This window comes from Corvus hawaiiensis, chromosome 28 (genome assembly GCF_020740725.1).
Source record: "Corvus hawaiiensis isolate bCorHaw1 chromosome 28, bCorHaw1.pri.cur, whole genome shotgun sequence".
Taxonomy (NCBI): Eukaryota; Metazoa; Chordata; class Aves; order Passeriformes; family Corvidae; genus Corvus; species Corvus hawaiiensis.
The window spans coordinates 1,999,883-2,019,445 of record NC_063240.1 but is presented as its reverse complement, the minus strand read 5'-3'; the positions used below and the strand labels follow the sequence as shown (position 1 = coordinate 2,019,445).

At 40.1% G+C, this 19,563-nt stretch overlaps 1 protein-coding gene across 5 annotated transcripts in view; it reads left to right on the top strand.

Moving 5' to 3' along the window:
• The window catches only part of RANBP3 (RAN binding protein 3), a 55,292-nt gene that overhangs the window by 26,403 nt on the left and 9,326 nt on the right, over positions 1–19,563 (top strand). For 2 of the 5 annotated variants that reach the window (XM_048287682.1, XM_048287685.1), the window contains 9 exons: positions 1,881–1,917; positions 2,005–2,091; positions 4,608–4,679; positions 7,326–7,391; positions 8,874–8,966; positions 10,078–10,181; positions 15,971–16,090; positions 16,653–16,756; positions 19,051–19,129. In XM_048287682.1, coding sequence (XP_048143639.1) covers positions 1,881–1,917; positions 2,005–2,091; positions 4,608–4,679; positions 7,326–7,391; positions 8,874–8,966; positions 10,078–10,181; positions 15,971–16,090; positions 16,653–16,756; positions 19,051–19,129 — 762 coding nt within the window. The remainder of the gene's footprint in view (positions 1–1,880; positions 1,918–2,004; positions 2,092–4,607; positions 4,680–7,325; positions 7,392–8,873; positions 8,967–10,077; positions 10,182–15,970; positions 16,091–16,652; positions 16,757–19,050; positions 19,130–19,563) is intronic. The other 3 variants (XM_048287684.1, XM_048287686.1, XM_048287683.1) reach the window with 2 other exon arrangements.

The following is a 19,563-nucleotide window of genomic DNA, read 5'->3' as shown; positions in this document are numbered from 1 at the left end:
AAATTGCTTGCATATGTGACAACACTTTATGTGCAAAATGGAATATTTTCTGAGTTCAGATGCTGGTTGCTGAAATACATGATATCATGGTTTTCCATTTTAGCCTCATCTTTTGGGAAACTAGTGTATGTTGGCAAGGGCAGTGACTAGTAAGACCACCTTCCGGTAGTACCATGGACTACTTGACTAATTATGTAGGAAGAGCCATGGGTCATCAAATGCAGTATTAACGTGGCTGGGCTGATAGGTGTGTGTGAAAACAGGCGGTTGCGTTCCAGAACTGTCAGTAGCTTCTTATTCCCAATGCTAAAGGTTTCAAAAGTACTCAACTAGGATGCTAGTGAGGTAGCTATACTTTTCTATGAACGTAAAGCAAAACAGAAAAGCCCTTAAAGGTAATTAAATAGGTAAAGTGCAGTGTAAGTGGGGTTTTATTAGCATTTAGTGGAGTACTGATAGTACAGTATTATCTGGGTTCTAAATGTATTGCAGTGCTAAATAGAAAGTTTTGCACTTTCTGGTATCCTTACACCCAAGGTATGCCTCAGATGTCAGTCCTGTGCAGACTTATGCAGTCCTTTTGTGTGTCTGCCTGCTCCCAGTGCCCAAGTGGGCCAAATCATGGTGGGGAAGGAGCTTTGGGGCTTCGGTGGACTCTGCCCATGAGCTGCCATTCCTCCATTTATCAGCCAAGCTCTGAAGTGAGACTGAGTGAAGGGGAGGTGTCTGTCTGCATGTCCTGGGACAGGAGTGGGATGAAAGGGTGGTGCTGGACTAGGTTGATGTCGGAGCTACCTGAAAGGATGGTGTAGCCAAGATGGGAGTCTGTCTATTCTTCCAGGTAACAAGTGATAGGACAAGAGGAAATGGTTGAACATTTAGATTGGATATTAGGAAAAGCATGTTCCACAAAAGGGTTGTGGAGCCCTGGAACAGGGTGCCCATGGCAGTGGTGGAGCCATCATCCCTGCAGGGATTTGTAAGATGTGTGGATGTTCTAGCATTAGGCATGGCAGTTCTGAGGGATCTCTTAGCATTGGCAATCTTAAAGGTCTTTGCTAGCCTAAGCAATTTGATGATTCTAAGATATTTTGTAATGAGATGAAGATGCTGATGCTGCCCTGATCGCCTTCTGTAGTGAAAGGATTCTGTCATGGGGTTATTTTTTGAAGGAGCAAGGGAGATTATATTAGTTGAGGAACTGGCAGAGCAGTAGGAGGAAAGAGCCATAGAAATTGTCAGAAAATATGTCAAACCTTTGTTCAAAGACTTTTTGAATATTTGTGATAGTTGGTAGCCTGTGATGCTTCCTTTTTTGTTCCTGATACTGTGGAAGATGTTAGGGGACTATCCATTGCTAATTCAAATAAAAATACTATTGTACTGGTTTATAGAGCATACTTTGAAAAACATTCCTCCAATGCTATCATTTTGTTGAAGGAACTAGCATCACTTAGAGTAATTAGGTAAGGTGCTTTGGAATGAACTCCCAAACAATGAGTATGTTTATGTTGAGCTTGAAACTTTATGATATTTTTAAAATCAAACCAGTTTTGAAAACTGTCATTTTCAAATTTTCAGTATATAGAAAATGTAACTGTAGTAATTGTTACACAGTCCCTAAAGATATTAGCGCTTGGGATATGAATTTTCAGGAATTCTGTTTGTAAATGAAATATTTTGAATTAATTGTATTTGATAGTATCTGTGAAACTCTGTATGCTTAGGTGTAAGTCACAGAAGATTATTGCATTGAGTGTGTATCATTGACAGTAAAGAAAAAAAATCTCCTAACTGATGCTTAAAACATTTGGATCAATCTGAAGAGACTGAAATGTTCAGTATGTGATCTTTGTTTGATCGGTGTAATCTGATTTCAGAGATCTGCAGATGGATCAAGTCCAGAAGATGGAGATGGTAAGAGATTTTATTGTAAAATTAAAAGCCACGAGCATGTGTCTTGCTGGGATGTTTTGCATTTTCCTAATAGTTTTTTTCCTACAGAATCTGATCGAGAGGATGGAAGCTACTGTCCACCTGTAAAACGTGAGAGAACTTCATCTTTAACTCAGTTCCCTCCTTCTCAGTCAGGTAAATGTTGCTACAGTATTATATATGAGGGATGGTTTTCCTTCCTGGGCGTTCTTTTTCCAGTCATGTAAGCAATCTTATTACAGTGTTTTGTGCTTTGGATTAAGACCACAGCAACCATGTACTCATGTTAACAAATTTGGTGAAGCCCAAAGGAGTTGGTAGATAGTTTTATAAAATGTTTTCTATCTGTAAGTTTATGTATATTTGTAGTTTCAGCTTTCACTGTTGTGCTGTTAAATTGCAGAATTAACCAGAAATCTTCTTGATTTGTTGTGATCAGGTTGCTTCTTTCCAATTTATATAAGTGCTACCTTTTTCTTAGTTACTCGGCTGCCAGGGAAAATTTTCAAGTCTCAGCTCATGTTTTAGTCCTTTTCTCTTCTGCCATTTCTTTTAAAATGGAGAGGATTCAGTGCATTCCTGAAACACTTGACAAATGCACACAGCCTCTGTGTGTGCACAGTCAGGGCAGTGAGATCACTAGGGTAAATTCATGCAGTTCACTTGCACAGGAACGGTCATGTTTAATATTTGTTCACCCACAGGAACAGTCTTGATTTGTGCCTTCTCTCCTCACAGATCATATGAAGGTTTTAGCTTCAGTCAATGGTTATTTTAGTTGAGATATGTCAGTGTTTGAGGCAGATTTGGAGACTGCTACTTTATTTCTACCATCTTAGTTGAAATAAAGGAGGTGAAAAACCTTGAAGGAGAGAACAGTAAAAAAAAAAAATTCCTCTCATATGCAGCACATTCTAGAGATGTGACTAAATGATGAAAGCCTGGTTATTTTGATTTTAAAGAAATAAGTGACTATGAAGTCCAAAATGTAGTTGCTGATACTTTATAGGCACAGTATTCTAAATTCATGCACCAGTGCTAGTCAGGGGAAGAAGCCCTTCTCTTTCAGATCCCAGTTTTCTGGTGTGCAGCTCAGTGGGTCTCCAGATGCCATCCTGTGAATTGAGTGACCAGCATTGCTGCTGTCTGCTTGCCAACCACTCTTAGTAAAGGAATGCACAAAAATAACCAATACAGGGTTTTGGTCTGTAGATTTTCTGTTAGAATAATAGCATGTGTATACCCAGGTTCCCTATAATTTTTAACACTTCCATTCTGCAATGTCTTTGTCTTAGAAGATTAGAATCTCTATGCTAACATCTGTTAAGAAGTGGAGGAAAACAATTTACTCAACTCTTTCATGGTTAAATACTGGATGTTCCAGGAGACCAGTATCTTTTCTCAAGCCTCTGCTTAGCTAATGTATTTTGACAGGATATGGTGACTTAGTCCCTGATGCCTTTGTTCTCTTCTGATGTGTGGTGTTGTCAAGCAGTGACAACTTTGATTTGAATTGCAACTTCCATGAGAGCCTCTTTGAATATTGTTGACATCATTCAATGGCTTTGGTTTCCAGAAAAATCTTTTACTTTTCCACCTTTTTTTTTTTTTTTTTTTTTTTTTTTTTTGGTGGGGTTACGTTTCTCTCAAGAATAGGGAAATTTTACTTATATGAAAACTGTGTCAAGTTTAAGCTTAAGGCAGACAATAATAAAAAGAGAGAAGGTGGAATTAAAGGGAATATGAAAAATTACTTAAGACAATTATAAAAGGCAAATGCTACATCTTTTAGTACAGTGGTGTTCAGAGATGAGCTTCATTTCTCTTTTCAACATACTTAAGCTTTTTCTACAGCCTTATAAAAGCTAAAAGAGCTAATAAATACTGTTATGCTTTTCCTTGTGCAAAATGATCTATTGGAGAAATCGGTCTCCTTCTCTGATTGTCCTATTTCATAAACTGGATTGTGATTTTTGTATAACACCAAAAGTACTAGAACTGCTGGACAGCACCTCAACCAAGCTCCCTATTGCTTGCTTCTTTAGGTCCCAGCAAAGGGTGGGAAAGAATCACTGTCCTTTGCCTGGTTTTTCAAACATATTTTCCCTTTTGTTGACTGTTATGCTGCTGAGGTGACATCTGACAGTACTCTGATGTGCTCTCCTCTGTTTCTATAGGAGTTTTGTCTTTGCAGGGCAGTTGAAACCTAAGTTGCCTCTTGGTGCAGACAGTGCTGTCCATCACAGCGCACTCCTACTCTTTAGCAGACATTACACACCTTTCTGCTCTCTCTCTGCAGAGGCCTTTTGAAATGGTATTATACATTTTGGAACGCTCTTATATAGTCTAACACCACTTCTAATTCCTAATTCAGATACAATTCATATTGGGAACCCTGTATTTATATATTCCCTTCAGAAAAAATGAAATTGTTCTTCTTTTTCAGGAGGCACTGAGGGGATTTTCTTTCTGTTTCAGGATGCACTGAGGGGATTTTATGGACAATGACTTGTTTGCTACTTTGGCTGTAATATTGTTTTAGTTTAGAAGAAATAAAACCAAAATAAAACTAATTACTAGAAAGTAATTTTCAGTTTGAAGTTTGGGAACAGGTTTATAATAAAGAAAAACGTACACAACTTCCCTTTTTAAAAATTTTTCCTTGACTGCAGTAACAAAGAACAATGTCTTTATGCCATCAAGCTTCTGTGAACCCTCTACAGGCAATTCTGACTCAGAACCAGGTGAGCTTCCTGATTTTTCTGCTTTTTTCTTGAACTGGTGTTAATTTGTCACGATCAAAAGTACCTGATACTTCAGAAGTAATACCCTATCTGTGAGAATGGAAGTGATGATGGTTCTGATCTTAGAACTGTTCTCTTGCTCACTTACTTCATTGTTTGACTTCACCTTGCTGGAGGTAATTAAAATACTACCAAAATTGTTAAATGTGTTGGGAGTAATGGTAGAATACTGCAGTATGACCCTTTCCTGCTAGCCCCACAATAAAACCTATGGGAAATTTTCATTTGTCTACTTTGGAAAACTGTTCTTCTGTACTGGAAAGCAAAACAACCATAATGTATGGTCATGATTGTGTTCAGCTATGACCTGTGAGCCTTGTATTGACAGAACTGCTCATTTTGTTAGTCCCCATAGTTCTGGTTCCGTTTGTATTGGTATCAGTGTAGTGCGCGTCAGTATCCTATGCTTATAACCAAGCACAGTGAGACTGTAAGATGCTGAGTTGTGTCATTCTGAATACAGATCTTAAGCCCCTAAAAGGAAAAAAGTATAATTATTCTTTGTAAGTTCTTAGGAACTCGATTTTTAATAGCTCTAGATTTATTTTTTTTTTTTTTTGAGATTTTGGTACTTTATTTAAAAGCCATAACTGTAGTGAATGCAAGCAAAGGAGTTTATTTTATCTTCATACTACAAAAGCATTAGTGAAAGCTAATGGTATTACAAGAAATTAACATTAGGCAATTAAGTTTAACTTAATTTATGATAATTAGCAGTTAGATAATCATGTCAGGGTTTGACACTGGCTAAAAGCTAGGCACCCATGAAAACTATTCACTCGTTTTCCTCTGCTATAGCTGAGCAGAGGAGGGGAAAACAAAATGAAGGCTTCATGAGTTGAGATAAGGATTAGGGGAAAAACACTCTAAGGCAAAACAGGTTTAAAACTTAAACAGTATAAAGAAAATTTGTTACCAACAGAATTAAAAGTAAAAAGGGTAATGAGAACGAAAATAAACCTTTGAACACCTTTTCTTCCCAATCCTTTTCTCTTTCCCACCGACAGCGTAGAGAGACAAAGCATGGGGTCTTTAGTCAGTTTGTCCCGTCTAAAAATCTTTCTTCAGTTCACTTAGGGAAAGGAGTTTTTTTTTTTTCTGCTGTGTCGTCGGGCCCTTCCTATGGGAAACAGTTCTCTGTGAACTTTTCCAGCCTGTTTTTAACTTTCATGAGTAGCAGTCCCACCTGACCTGCTGCAATGTGAGCCTCTCCCACAGGCAAACAGTCTTCCCACAACTGTTTTGTGTGGTTCATTAGTTCATGGGGTGTAGTTTTTTAAGGATGAGCTGTTTTAGTTTGGAGGCAAGGGTCCTCTTTCTCTATCTTCTTCTCTCTCTGTTCGAGTTCCTCACTGGATTACAGCTTTTCAGCATCTGTTCGCTCCAGCATGAGTACTTGTTCTCACGGGCTGCAGGTGGATCTCTGCATCCCCCCATGCACTTCATGAATTACAGGGAAACAGTTTGTTGTGTTATAGTCCTCACCACAGCTTTGTAGAAAAATCTCAGCTCTGATGCCCAGAGCACCTCCTCTCTCTCCCTCACACGGATCTTAGTGTTGCCATGTAGTTCTCCTCACATCTTCATCTTTTCCTTTTCTTTGACTCAGGAGAAAATTGTTGTCAGTGGGTTCATTTGTTCTTCAAGTTCTATCAATTGGAAGGTTCTTAAAGGGTTTTGCAGTGCTGAAGAGTAGTTTTCGTCTGGGCTCCATATTGGGGAATTGTTCGCCATGCCCTTTGCTGTCGGCCACATGGTCCGTGCTGGCACCGCGTGGGCAGTGCTGGCTGCCGCAGCGCCGGCTCTCTATTCAGCGCCTCTCTTCATGCGGGGTGCCAAAACCAGAGAAGCTGTTGCCATTGCTTCTGTCTTCCTGCTCACAACGCTGGCTAAAAGTGGTTAAACAAGCAAAGTTCATTGTGAGCCGTGCCTAGATAGCGGCCACCATGTGGCCACACCACAATCACCCCTGGCAGCTGCCTCACCACCCCTCAGGAGAAGAAAGAAAATGCCTGCGTTTTTTTCCCTTCTTAAATATGTCATCACAGAGGCATTACCAACTTCTCTAACTGGGCTGGTAACCTGCCTGTTGTCAGAGCCTTCAGCAATTGGCTCTGTGCCAGACATAGTAGATGCCTCGAGCAGCTTCTCCTGCCCACCAAAAAACTAGACTGTTTTTAAACTAACAGAACTTGTTAGCAGCTGTCATGTTCAGTCATACTTTTGATTGCTCTTTCTTCAGTTTGATTCTCACTTAAAACTTTATTATCTATATTAAGTCCTTCACAGAAGGAGCCCCGTTTCTCTGGTGAACAGTCTTTTTCCTGTTTCTCCTGATAAAAATTTTGAATTTTTTGCTTAGTGACGTGTGTTTATCTGTGATGTATATTTGCTGTGATGATCACTGGAAATTCAGGCTTCTTTCTTTCAGAAGAGAATTTGTTCTTTGGAAGTCTCTTAATAACTTTGCATATTTATAGAACTTGTGGGTTGTTACAGTGGGGAAAACATGAGGAATTGTATGACTGAATGAATATTAGAAATATGTTACAGCTTTGTCCTTGTGATTTTGTATTTCACTTCCAGAGGAAAAGAGCAGTGGATTCCGGCTGAAGCCACCAATACTTATCCATGGTCAGGCACCTAGTGCAGGTGAGTTCACTGTTTACTGCAACAGTACAAAGAAACCAGCTCAAGCATTTTATTTAGTTAGTAGTTTCATCAACCTGCTATTGTAAATAGATAGTGGCAATACCTATGTGTCTGCAGAAAAAAATCTTGGCTTCTCTAGGGTGGTTGTGCCCATATCCACTGTGTAACGTGTATGGATGCATCCATGTTTTGCTTGGATCACCTGTGCCTGTCTGAAGTGCATCTTCCAGTTGTCACTGCTTAGCAAACTTCTGTTTGTGCTTGGAGTAATCCTGCAGTCAGTGAACTCGATTCCTTTGGTAGCAAACTGGAAGAAAAAGGGTGTTCCAGGAGTGCCTTGAGCAAGTTCCAGCCATTACTGAAAGTTCAGTCTGGAACCAGGCCAGGGCAGTCGGAAGTGTCAGAGAGTGCCCACTTCTGCTCTCTCTGGCGTTTGGCAGCAGTGTGGGTGGCAGGTCCTTGATCATGCCTGTTCTGCACTACAGGTTTGCTATGACTGAGTTCCCTGTTCACTGATGTAGACCCAGCCACTATCAGAAAGACATTAGTATTACAGCTCCTTAGGAATTTGAGGGGGAAAAAAACAAACCCAAAACTATTTAGGTAATGAAAGCTATTGCTTCATAACTATATGGAAACTTCATTTCACTTGCAGAAAGAGTGGTAAATTTAAGAAAGGAACAAGCTTTTTTGAGCTTATGAACATTTGAACTTAAGATAGCTTTATATTCTGATGTCATGCCCTTTGAATATGGGTGGCCTGAAATAGAACTAATTGCTATGAGTGAGTTCTGTTGCAGTATTTTATTGGATCAAGAGTTCATCTTGACTTTTTTCAGTGAAGAAAACTGAACCTTCTGGGCTTGCCATAACCTTCTAGAGCTGATGTTACAATGTTTGGGGTTTTTTTAATTAGGTTGTTTAAGGTCAATTAGCTTTTTGAATCATAGCAGAATTAGAGTTATAGTGCTGTGCATCTTACTATAACAAACCAAAGAGGCCAGGTTAATTCAAAAAGCTAAAAGGTTGTTAAATGACACAACACAACTATTGCAGTACCAATATGTTTGATTGTATGAATAAAAAAAAAAAATCTTTTACCCATATCTGAAAATGACTTCATTGGAAGGAGAAAAGAAGACTTGAAAGTGTCTTTATTTGAATAAAATGTCAGTGTATAAATAGCTGTACTGTTCATTTCTCTTACATATTGGCTTTTATTTCTGGATCAGTAGTAAACTTTCGTTCTGTGGATTAGGTAGACAATATATTTTAAAATGTCTTTTAAGGCTAGGAAATAGTCGTCCCTATTTGGGACTAACTCTTTTGAGGCTGAGTGAAGGATGGAAAAGAAGGGAGTAGAAGCTTTTCTAGTGTCTGTTTTTTCATTGTGTGTTCTGTTGGAAGCAGTTAGAGATTAGATGAAGCTGAATTTTCCAACTTTAAAGCCTTATAGTTCTTGAAAAAACTTTGAACTTGCAGGTCTCCCTAGCCAGAAACCGAAGGAACAGCAGCGAAGTGTGCTCCGTCCAGCAGTATTACAGGCACCACAGCCGAAAGTTTTCTCACAGATGGGTAAATAATGCTTTTGCATTCTAAATACAGTGGAGAGAGAACAAAAGTATTGAATTTGTTTGGTGTAGTAGTTTGGTTTTACTCAACACCTACATTGGTTTTTCTAGTTTTCTCCTTTCAGAGGAGAAACATCTTAAATGGTAAGTGTATCTGTATTACGTGAGGGATAACATAGTGGAATCTTCAGGTCTTGTGTAGGATGACTGTGATGTTGCCAGACTTCTAACTTTGCTGTAGTCTAAGCTTGAGTTTTGGAATAAAAAGACTTCTAAGGATGTGATATAGCAATCTCAAATGACAGCATTGACCATGGTGTAATAAGCTGTTACTGGTAATTGATCAACAGTAAAGTACCTAAATCAATGAGAGGTGGCTCTGGGCTTGGGGACCATTTTGGAGTTGGGACTTTGACGTACAATTTTAATTCTGAATATAGAATTTTAGTTCTTAAATTTGGTCATTCATATAATGCTTGTTGTATTATGGAATTTGATATAGCTGATGGAAATAGGCATGATTAAAGTCTGGAAGTTAAAGGAAAAAAAACTGTTTAAAGTGTCCATGTCTCCTAAACCCCATGTTCCCCCAGCCTGATGCCATTTGTTATGTGGAAGTTCAGTTGAACAGAAACAGGAGTAACTTCAGTTAATACTGAATCTGGGATAGAACCAAACATTTCTAGGTTGATTTCTTGAAGTGCCTCCTGACACAGATTGGATTCTCCAGAGAACTTAGTATTGGGGTACACATTTTCAGTGGGAGTTCAGTATGTGAGCAGGTAGATCAGTCTGAAGACAAGCCCTGCTGGCTGTGAACTGTATTAGATTGGAGCAGGATGGTTGCTTGAAGTTGTATCTGTTGAAGTCCTTACAACATTTGTATAGATTAATTTGCTGACTTGGTTTTCTGCATTTGGAATTTTGATTCTGCTAAGAATTGCTGAGTTGTGGTCTTTATGTCTCTTGCAAAATACTATGGGAACTTTTAGTTTACGTAGCAATGTTTAATGGACTTAAACAGAAGACTGCATGTAATTTGTGTAAGAAAACTTTTAAAATGACAGTCTAAATATCTAGAGAGTTTATGTAATTTCTTTCTTTCCATGTTGCAGTTCTCAGCAGTGGCACCAATGGTGTAAATATCCCTCCAGATTCTGCAGCCACATCAGAATCACCAAGTGATGCAACGCTGAAAAGTTCAGACTCTGAAGACAAGGTGAGTTGGAGAAGGAGACTCAAGGTGCCACATAAATATTCTCTGAACAGAGTAAAAAGCCAGTGGCAGCACATGAATTCCCTACAGGAAGTGGACAGTGCCGGTAATGAGGGGCTGAAAAGCTTCACCTAGAGCAAAAGACATCTAAGTGCATTGGAAGTTGTTTATTGGCTGTCATGAAAGAAAGATAATGAAATATTCACTTCCAGTTCTGTGTAGTGTGTCCAGTCCTTTCCTTCCTTGCAGGTTTTGAGCTAACCATTAGCATTTGAAGGTCTTGATTGATAGCATGAGGAGGATGTTTGGGGATTTTGAGTATGGGTGGATTTTTTGGTAGCTTCATTAGGCAGTTGTTCGCTTTTTGTCCCCATATTGAGCATAGAAATAATGTTGCTAATACAAGAGTATGGAACGGTTTACTTGAAATTCAAGTGTTAATCCTGAGTATGCAAGCAGAAACACTTGCAGTGTGAATGGCTTTTAAAGGTTTAGTGATAGGCTACTGCCACAACTAAGTAGCAGTAAATAAATTGAATGCACCCAGGGTTCCAACATGTACCAGTATGAAAACTGTGGGACATGCTTGTAACCCAGCTGTGTATGTCATTAGGGACACCCTTTATCTGCTTTTAACATCCAAAAGTCCTCTTAAGTTTTTTAATCAACTGACCTTGGAGAAAGTTTTCTGGTAGAAGAAAGCTCTTAAATCTGGTTGCTATGTATAAATGGTATAAAGCTTCATAACTGAACATTTGCAATTTTACCAAGGATTGTGGTGAAATATTCTATTGTTTTGGGATTCGTAGTCAATTTCGTCTTCCTGAAGCTTTCTAGCAGAGCTAGAAGTCATTTGAGTTCATGGAGTAGTTGTGTTAAGTGCTGGAGTCTCTGCAGAATATTAGATGGCTTGATGAGAGTGAAAGGTTACTTCTGGAATTGTTTTATATTGGTAATTGTATATGCAAATCTGTGGCATAGATTTGGTGTACCACAGAGAGCGAGCTTCCTTGTGAGGGCAGGTTTGTTAGAGCAGATGTGAGTCATGGTCTTATTTTACTGGCAGAAAAGATTTTTCTTTGATGTCTCTGTCTTGTGCTTATACAAGGTAGCAGAGTGGGAATGTTCTTAGTCTGGTGGTTGTCATACCCTGAGCAGCTCTGTGGCAACTTCTACTTACCTGGTCTCTGACTCGAAAATCCCTAGGAGGCTATAGGAGGCCTAAGCAACATTGTCCTCAGATGGGTACAAGCTACAGCCTTTGAGCCAACGTTTCTTGACTGGTAGGAGAGTCTGGTAGCTGAAAGTTGTCAGATGTGCAAGGACACTTGATAGCCCTCAGCCTTTTTTGGTAGCAGGGAGATGCTGATCCTTGTCCAGAAGGAAGAGGACATGTTGAGGAAATCCTAGGCTAATGATTTTTCCTTGTGTTCAACAGAATGCTCCTTTATGCTGTGTATCATTCAGTGGTGAAGGACTACTCCCAGTGATCAACACTGGCCCATTTCTAATTGCAAGCAGAAAAAGGATGTATTTGAAATGCCAAAATTAGAATCTGAAGGCAAGTGATACAGCTAGGTTATGCAAAGGTTGTCCCTTAAACATGAAATGGGATTTGTGAAACTCTTGGACCTAATGTTTTGTTGTTTTCCTACTGCTTTTCTTGACCTATGTGATATGTGCAGGAGGCACCATAGCTGGCACGTGGAGGCAATAACACTCTACTTGAGAAACTAACAGGAGGAATCGGAGATCTGTGTTCAGTGATGGTTCTGTAACCTCACTGGGATCATGGATACAGGAGGTTCACTTGGACAACTGGAGTACTGCATTAGATACATAAGAGCTTTTTAGGAAATAAAGCAGGAAAGAGACCAGAATGGGTTCCAGTATGCTAAAAGAAGGTGTTTGAATGCAGAGGCTTTGTTTTGGGAAGGCACTGAATTGGTCAAGGCTTTATAGATTAAGATCAGAGGGGAAGCCAACAAGAGGGAGATTAAAGTGAATCTTCACCAGATTTGGACTGATCAAGTAGAGAAAGTAACTGAAGCCCTTGAAGAACTAGAAGCTTCACAATTACAGGTCTTGGTTCTAAAGGAGAACTTAAGTACTTGGACACCTGATAAAATGGCAACGTGTCCTGGTAGAAATACTCCAGAATACTCCTGGAGATTTTAGGAATAAGTTGATGAGAGTATTTGCATATGCTGGGTGAGTTGACATGGGAGGTATTTAGCTGTACCTTGGTATTCACAGCAAAGAACTGGCTAGAAATACGAAGGTTGAGAGTAGCTGTCATTGCGGCATCAATGAGATGGAGTTTGAGATCCTGGGGGATCTGGGGAAGATAAGTAGCAGAATAAAGATCCAGACTTCAGGAGAGAGGAGTTCAGCTTATTCATCAAGCTGGTTGGTAGGATTCTGAAGGACAGCAGGGCTCATGAGAGCTTGTTACCTCCATGGACAACCACCTTAGAGAATGAATAGTTTATCCCAAAGTGCATGAAATTGTGCAAGTTTGGCAGGAGGCCAGCATGTATGGGCTGGGAGCTCCTTAAACCCAGAAAGAGAATGTGCATATAACTCATGAAAGCAGTCAAGACACCTGAGAAGTATACAGAAGGATTGCCTGGGTGTGTGGGAGAGCTGGGAAAGTCTAAACTTAGCTGGAGTTGGAAATGACAGGGAATGAAAGGGCTGCAAGCAAGGCTTCTACTGGTGTTGGCAGCAAAGGTAAAATGAAGGAAAATTGTAGGCCTTCTGCAAAATGTTGAAGGGAATCTAGTGAGGAAGGACATGAAAAAAATCTCAGGTACTCAATGCCTTTGTCTTGTTTTCTACTGAAGAGATCTGCTGTCAGGTCTACCAAGTCCCTTTCTTTAGGTGAAGTTTGAGGGAGTGAATTCTTACAATAAATTTGCTTAAGGACTGTTTTAGTTTGACATATACAAGTCCATGGGACCAGATAGGATGTATCCATGGGTGTGGAGGGAGAGCCGTGATTTAACCCCAGCTGGCAGCTAAGTACCATGGAGCCACTTGCTCACTCCCTCCACTCAGGTGGGATGGGGAGAGGAATCAGGAAAAAAGTAAGGCTAGTGGATTGAGATAAGAACAGTTATTTAACTGTTGAAACAGAGTAAAGTATAATAACAATTGCAATGAAAAAGGGAGAGAGAGATAAATAATACACAAAGAAAACAAGTGATGACCAGTACAGGTGCTCAGCACCTTCTGATCTGTGCCCAGCCTGTCTCTCAGCAGCAGTCGGCCCCTCCCAGGCAGCTCCCCCAGCTTACACACCGGGCAGGATGTTCTGTGGCATGGAATATCCCTCTGGCCACTTTGGGTCAGCTGCCCTGGCTGTGCTCCCCCCGGGCTTCTTGTGCAGCTCCTCGCTGGCAGAGCATGAGACACTGAAAAGTCCTTGACTTGGGGTGAGCCCAGCTGAGCCACAACCAAAATATCTGTGTGTGATCAAGATTATTCTCATCCTGCATCCAAAATACAGTGTTGTACCAGTGTTGTACTGGGAAGAAAATGAGCTCAGGACAGGGAGCTGGGGGTTGCTAGTGTGAGACTCTAGAGAGTTGTGGTACTGTGGAGGGTCCCCGTTACTGGGGAAGAAGAGAACGTGGCACATGTTTCCAAGAACAGCAAGAAAGAAGTTCCAGGAAAGTAGAAATTGCTCGGCTCCTTCCTCTCCCTTTGTGGTGAAGGAGTCGTAGAATATGAGGCACCTTAAAGGGATTGAGAAGAACCAGCCTAGCTAAAACAGAGACCAACCTGACGGGTTTTTTACCCTTTGAGATTATTTGCTTTGCAGAGAGCCCTACTTGTTGATTTTGCCTTTAAACAAGATCTTTGTATGGTCTGAAGTATCATTGTCATAGCCAAAATGGAGAGAGGTGTACTGGTTGGGTGGAATTTAAAGTGGGTGAAAAACTGGCTAACGCAAAAAGGTGAGCTTTGAGGGTAGCAGCCAGTGGTTGGAAGTGTGACAAGTGTCAGTCCCTGAAGGCACTCTTTAAGAGTATTCTGTTCAACATTTGCACAAACAACCTGACAAGGTGGAATAAATCTTAAGTTTGTGGATACCAGTACACTGTGGGAAGGGGGAATGGCCAATATGTTGGAAGGTAGGGGCTGTTCAGCAGGATCTCAGCAGGTTAGAAAAACAAGCTGAGAAAAACTAGCTGATGGTCAGCAAATGCAAAATTCTGTACCGAGGGTGAGAGAACCCATGTGTCACAAGGACTGCAGAAGGACTGGCTAGAAAGCAGCTGTGCAGGCAAGTCTTGGGGATCCTGATACTGCATGGAAAGTGTTGAGACAAGTTCTCACATGCAGAATTTATTCGCAGATCTATAGCTGATAATATTGCTTCTAAGGGTGACAGTTATTTTTATGTTGGAGGAAGGGAAATCAAAAAGGGAAAGAAAAGGGAAAACTTCACATTGGCCAGCCATAAAGACTAGTAATGGGTTCCCTAGACAGGCATCTTCCCCCTGAGTGTCCTCTCCAGTGGAGCAGGTGGTACCCCCTGATGTTCTTCCCATAGTAACTATACAGTTTTCTTCAGAGTATGCTCAGACTTCCTGTGGTTTTGGGGTTCTTTTCTGCTTATGGTGCTGTTGATGCTGATGGGAGTGTGCTTTGCTGAGGGGCAACTTCTGTATATGGATCACTTGTGAGGCTTTGTGTGTGTGTAGTGTTGGGTCTTCCCATCAGTGTCAAAAGCTATGGGGTAGGAAGTTAGGACAGAAGCGGAAGGGAGTGATTCCCCTGCAGGTTGCAATTGCTTTCCAACACTACTTTAAGGGTTTGTAAGTGCAGGGCTCTGAGTACAGTGGAACAAGAACTACAGTGTGGGAATATTCAGGAAAAGTGCCACCACAGCAGGTGCAGGAAGAGGTCACAAAGCCACTTGTGGAAGGCAGGTGGCAGAGGTGCAGAATAGAAAGTCCATAGCAGAACAAAAGGTTTAGGAACCTTCAGATGCTGTGCAGCAGTGATGAACAATAGGTCTAACATGAATAAGTAGCATATCCTTTTATTGATTAAGGGAACTTATGGTCTGCTTTACTAAAACTGCAGCCATTAAGTTCAGGAAAGTGATCTTTCCCTTTTTGTGCCACTGGGGGATGGCATCAGGAATACCATATATAGTTTGGGGCTTGACAGTATATGAAAGACACTTAAAAATGACCGAGGGGACTAGAGGCTGGAGCTCAGGATGTGGGATGAAAGAATGAAAAAGCTGAGTATGTTCTTCTTGGACTAGGGCAGGGGAATTGGATTGTTTCCCTCAGCTCTCAAGTGGTAGGCGGCGGCAAGATAAGAATGAAATTAGGAAGTGTCTGTCAAACAGATGAGAAGCTGCAGGTGTGATGTGAAGGGGATTCCAGATGAGTTTTAGGACAAAGCTATCATACTTAGTGTAGTTGAACATTGAACCGGACTACCAAAATGTAAAACTGTCACATGTGGATTTTTTGAAACTTGATGTGAGATCTTGGGCAGTCGAATATATGTTTGAAGTTGATGCTGCTTTGAACACAGTTTGGACCAAATGGTTGTTAGAAATTCCCTTGAACCTTAACTATTCTGTGATTTGCTAAGAAAAACACTTAAACAACAACAGAGACATTATTTAAATGCAAAATGTGCCTTGTAGATCTGGAAGTGTTATTGGCTTGTCATTGTAAATTAGTGTGTGACTCACCTTGTTGTAAGGTGTTTTTATTTAGAGAAACTCAACTTCTTAGGCTACATTTTTTCCATTTCTTTAGGCAGCAGAATGTCAGAAAAAGGAGTCCAACAATACTTCAGATGATGACAGCTGTGAGAAGGCTGAACTAAATGCACAGCAAGCATTTGTGTTTGGGCAAAACTTAAGAGATAGAGTTAAGGTAAACACGTGTTTGTTCTCTTGACTAAGAGTTTATGAAGTACTGTGAAGCTACTATATGAAAAGGTTAAAACCTCCATGTATATATGTAAAATTAAAAGCTGTGAACACAGTAGAGTTGACTGTTCAATAAAATTAGTCTTCTGGACATTTAATAAATGAATTCTGTTAAGTAGCATAAGAAGCTTTTTCAAAAATAAATGCATCTACTGCAATCATAAGTAACAGCTAAAGCTCACTACAATGTAGTGTTTTCTCTTACCTTTTGGGTTAGAATTAAGTTGAAATGTTGTCCTAAGATGCTTCCATGCAACCAAGACTTCACAGAAAAGATGGAAAAATGGGGCAGCCTGGGCTCAAACTTGTGCACAGAATAACTGAGTTGGATTGTTAGTACTCCTATTGAAGACAGGTTTGCACAGGTTTCCTAGCATAATAAAAGAAAGTGTAACATTGGGACATAGACTTACCTTGTTTTATTGTAGAAGGTATTTGTGGATGGAACTTTGTCTTTGGAAAGAATGAGTTGAAAAGCTATTGATACATACTTGTTCTTTTTCTAGCTAGGAGATGAAAGTGATGAAACGGCTGACGTGCAGAATGCTGGCCTTCTGACATCAGATACACCTTCTGCAACAAACTATTTTCTACAGTACATCAGTTCCAGGTGAGACTACAGGGAAACCAATAGAACAGTTCTCCTTACTCTTTATTGAAAATTCTTTATGATTCTGCTCTTTATTGGATGCAGGGCTTAGACTGGGTCAGTGAGCACCCAGGCTTCTGAAGAATGAGATGGCAGTCTTCAGATCTTGGGGAATCCTCAATCATCTGGTCAAGGGAGATGCATTTGATACTATTTATTTGACCACATCCTCACCAAAACCTCTTCAGAGAACCAACAAGCATGAGATGAGAAGTCTTCTCATGAATGATTAGAAACAGTGATGGACTAAATTTGAGCTACCAGTAGAATCCTGTGGAGTTCTGCACTGTATTTGTGTTGTTCAGTATGTTTCATATATGATATGGATAAAAGGAAGAGTAGTTAAAATTTTTTCATGATAGTAAGCTTTTCAGAGTAATGTAGAGGGCCTGTATGAATAAGTAGGAGCCTAACTGTGGGAGTATTTTGAAAGAACTTCTGATGAGGCAATAACATCAGAAGAAATGTGATGTATAGGTAAAGAGAGGCAGCCAGGAGAAAACTGCTAATCCTGTCTTACGTAGTGATGAGCTCTGAGCTGACAGCCTTCACTTGAGGCTGAGGTAGTGATACAGCTCTGTGAAAATGCTAGCTTCGTAGTGGTCAAAAAAATGAAGTAGTGTACAGAATGAGTAGAAAACAGAAGATACAGAGCTGTGAATTCAGGTAATAACTGGAAAAGCGTGAGAGGAAATCCCACCAAGAGTGATGATGTAGAGCAACATCTCTGCTCCTGGAGTAAGCTGAAGTTCAGATTATTTGAGGCCATGAAATAGTTGTAGGAAAAGCACCAATACATTCTTGCTTTGTCCTTACATTTGGCATTTTTAAGATCCTGTTGTTCACCATGCAGTGGGCAGTTTTGCAGTCCGATGAACTTTTGATGCTGAACTTTTCAGATGATGCACTGGAGAGGTAGAGAACACCTTTGCCCTCTTGATGCCAGGTCAATGTCTTTACAAGAGAGAGTCAGATTTGTTCAATCAGATTTGGCAGACAATAACTACTAATATGTGACCTTCAAATACTGAAATACTTTTTTCGTATTTTCCAACTCACATGACATCTCCTGTAATTTCATTTGAGTGTTTACTTTGGGAGGATTTATTCATGGTGAGTCAATTTCCAGAAACCTAGTTTTGGACTTGTCTTAAAAAAAATAGTTTCTCTAAGGGGAGTCGGCTCTGATTTTCAGCTGAGATGGCAAAGCATTATGGTAATCAACTTGTAAAAGGAAACTCCTCCCTTCGTGTAACACTGTCAATTCTTTAAAAACTGTAAATGTGCTAGGTTGCATAGCAGATGCTGGTAGGCCACATTGGGTTCCCTGTCGGCATTTAGAGCTCAGAACTGTGGTATTTAATTCCCTTAGTAGGTAGAGCTGTCTTCCACTGAGGATCTCCTCTGTTCTAGGAATCCCCTTATTCAGAAGTAGCAACTCTACATGTACAGTTTAAAGGTTTGTTTGGTTTCACTTGAATCATGTTGATGTGAGTCCCCATTTTCCAAACTTGGTGAAATGCATGTAGGCTTGATTCAGAATGGTCTGCCTTTTGTATGTTCACTTCGTGAGCAAGCTGGTGTCTTAGAAAGGTGTGCCTGATGGAAAGGGACAGGAACAATAACTTGAGTCTGTAAAAGAATAAAACTGTTGTCCTTCCTAAATAGGATTTAAAATCTGTTAATAAAAATACTTAATGGGAGGAGGACGCTTATTCTATAAGGAAGAAGTAAAGGCTGATATTTGATTGTGAAACTTCGTGGAGAAGCTGTGGTATTGCAGCTAGTCTGATAAAAGGCATTACTTATCCCTGCTACCTTTGCTTCAGTTACGATATTGGAAGTGCTTTTGTTTCAGTTCTTTCCCTTTTTGAGAGAATTGACCTAAAAATATGTAGTAGTTCAAGTTCTGTGCATGTAGAGTACTGTTTTAAAAAAAGCATGTTATATGATTAGACAATCAGCCCTCACTTAGCACTCAGCATTGCTTTGTATGTTATTAGTTATCTGAAGGGGAAGATTTTTACAGAGACAAAAGCATTTGTTGTCATTCTGAGAGAATTCTCATTCTGTAGAACTAGAATGTGCTCTCGTGTTAAGTTGAATTAATTTTTACCTATGTTTGTGTCAATCAGTGCTTACTTCTTTAAAGCCAGTGACAATCACTCACTTTCTGAGGAATTTTATTAGTAGAAAATAAAAGAGGTATTATTTTCGGTCTTGTAAACCTGGTTTATTTCTTGGGTTTTTTTCAGTGTAGAGAACTCTACAAACAATGCAGATGCATCTAGCAACAAGTTTGTTTTTGGACAGAACATGAGTGAGCGAGTCCTAGTGAGTATCCACTATGTATATGTTGTAATTCTGCGAGCAGTTTGTTATGGATTCTCGCTCAGGAATTTTGAGAGCCTTTAATTATACTTGTCACTTGAGTATGGGGGTTTTTTTCAGTGGTTCCCCTTGAAGGTAACTTACTTTGAGTGCAGCACAGGTAGTTCATTATGAGCTATTGTCTGCCCAGCAATACTCTCCAGGTTTTCTCTGCCAAACTCTGTCAATGTAAGGATATTCAGTGCCCTCTCTGTAGCACATGTGGTTCTTGTTCCCAAGCATTTTATGGCACAGCTTGTTGCTTTAAATGGCTATTGGAGTATAAATATTAGAGGGTATTTTATGCTTGTCCTCAAAGTTGAGAGCAGTTCAGTTATGTGACTTCCCCCCCCCGGATGGAATTTCAAGCCCAGCAGTAAAGCAGCTGCCTTAGGACT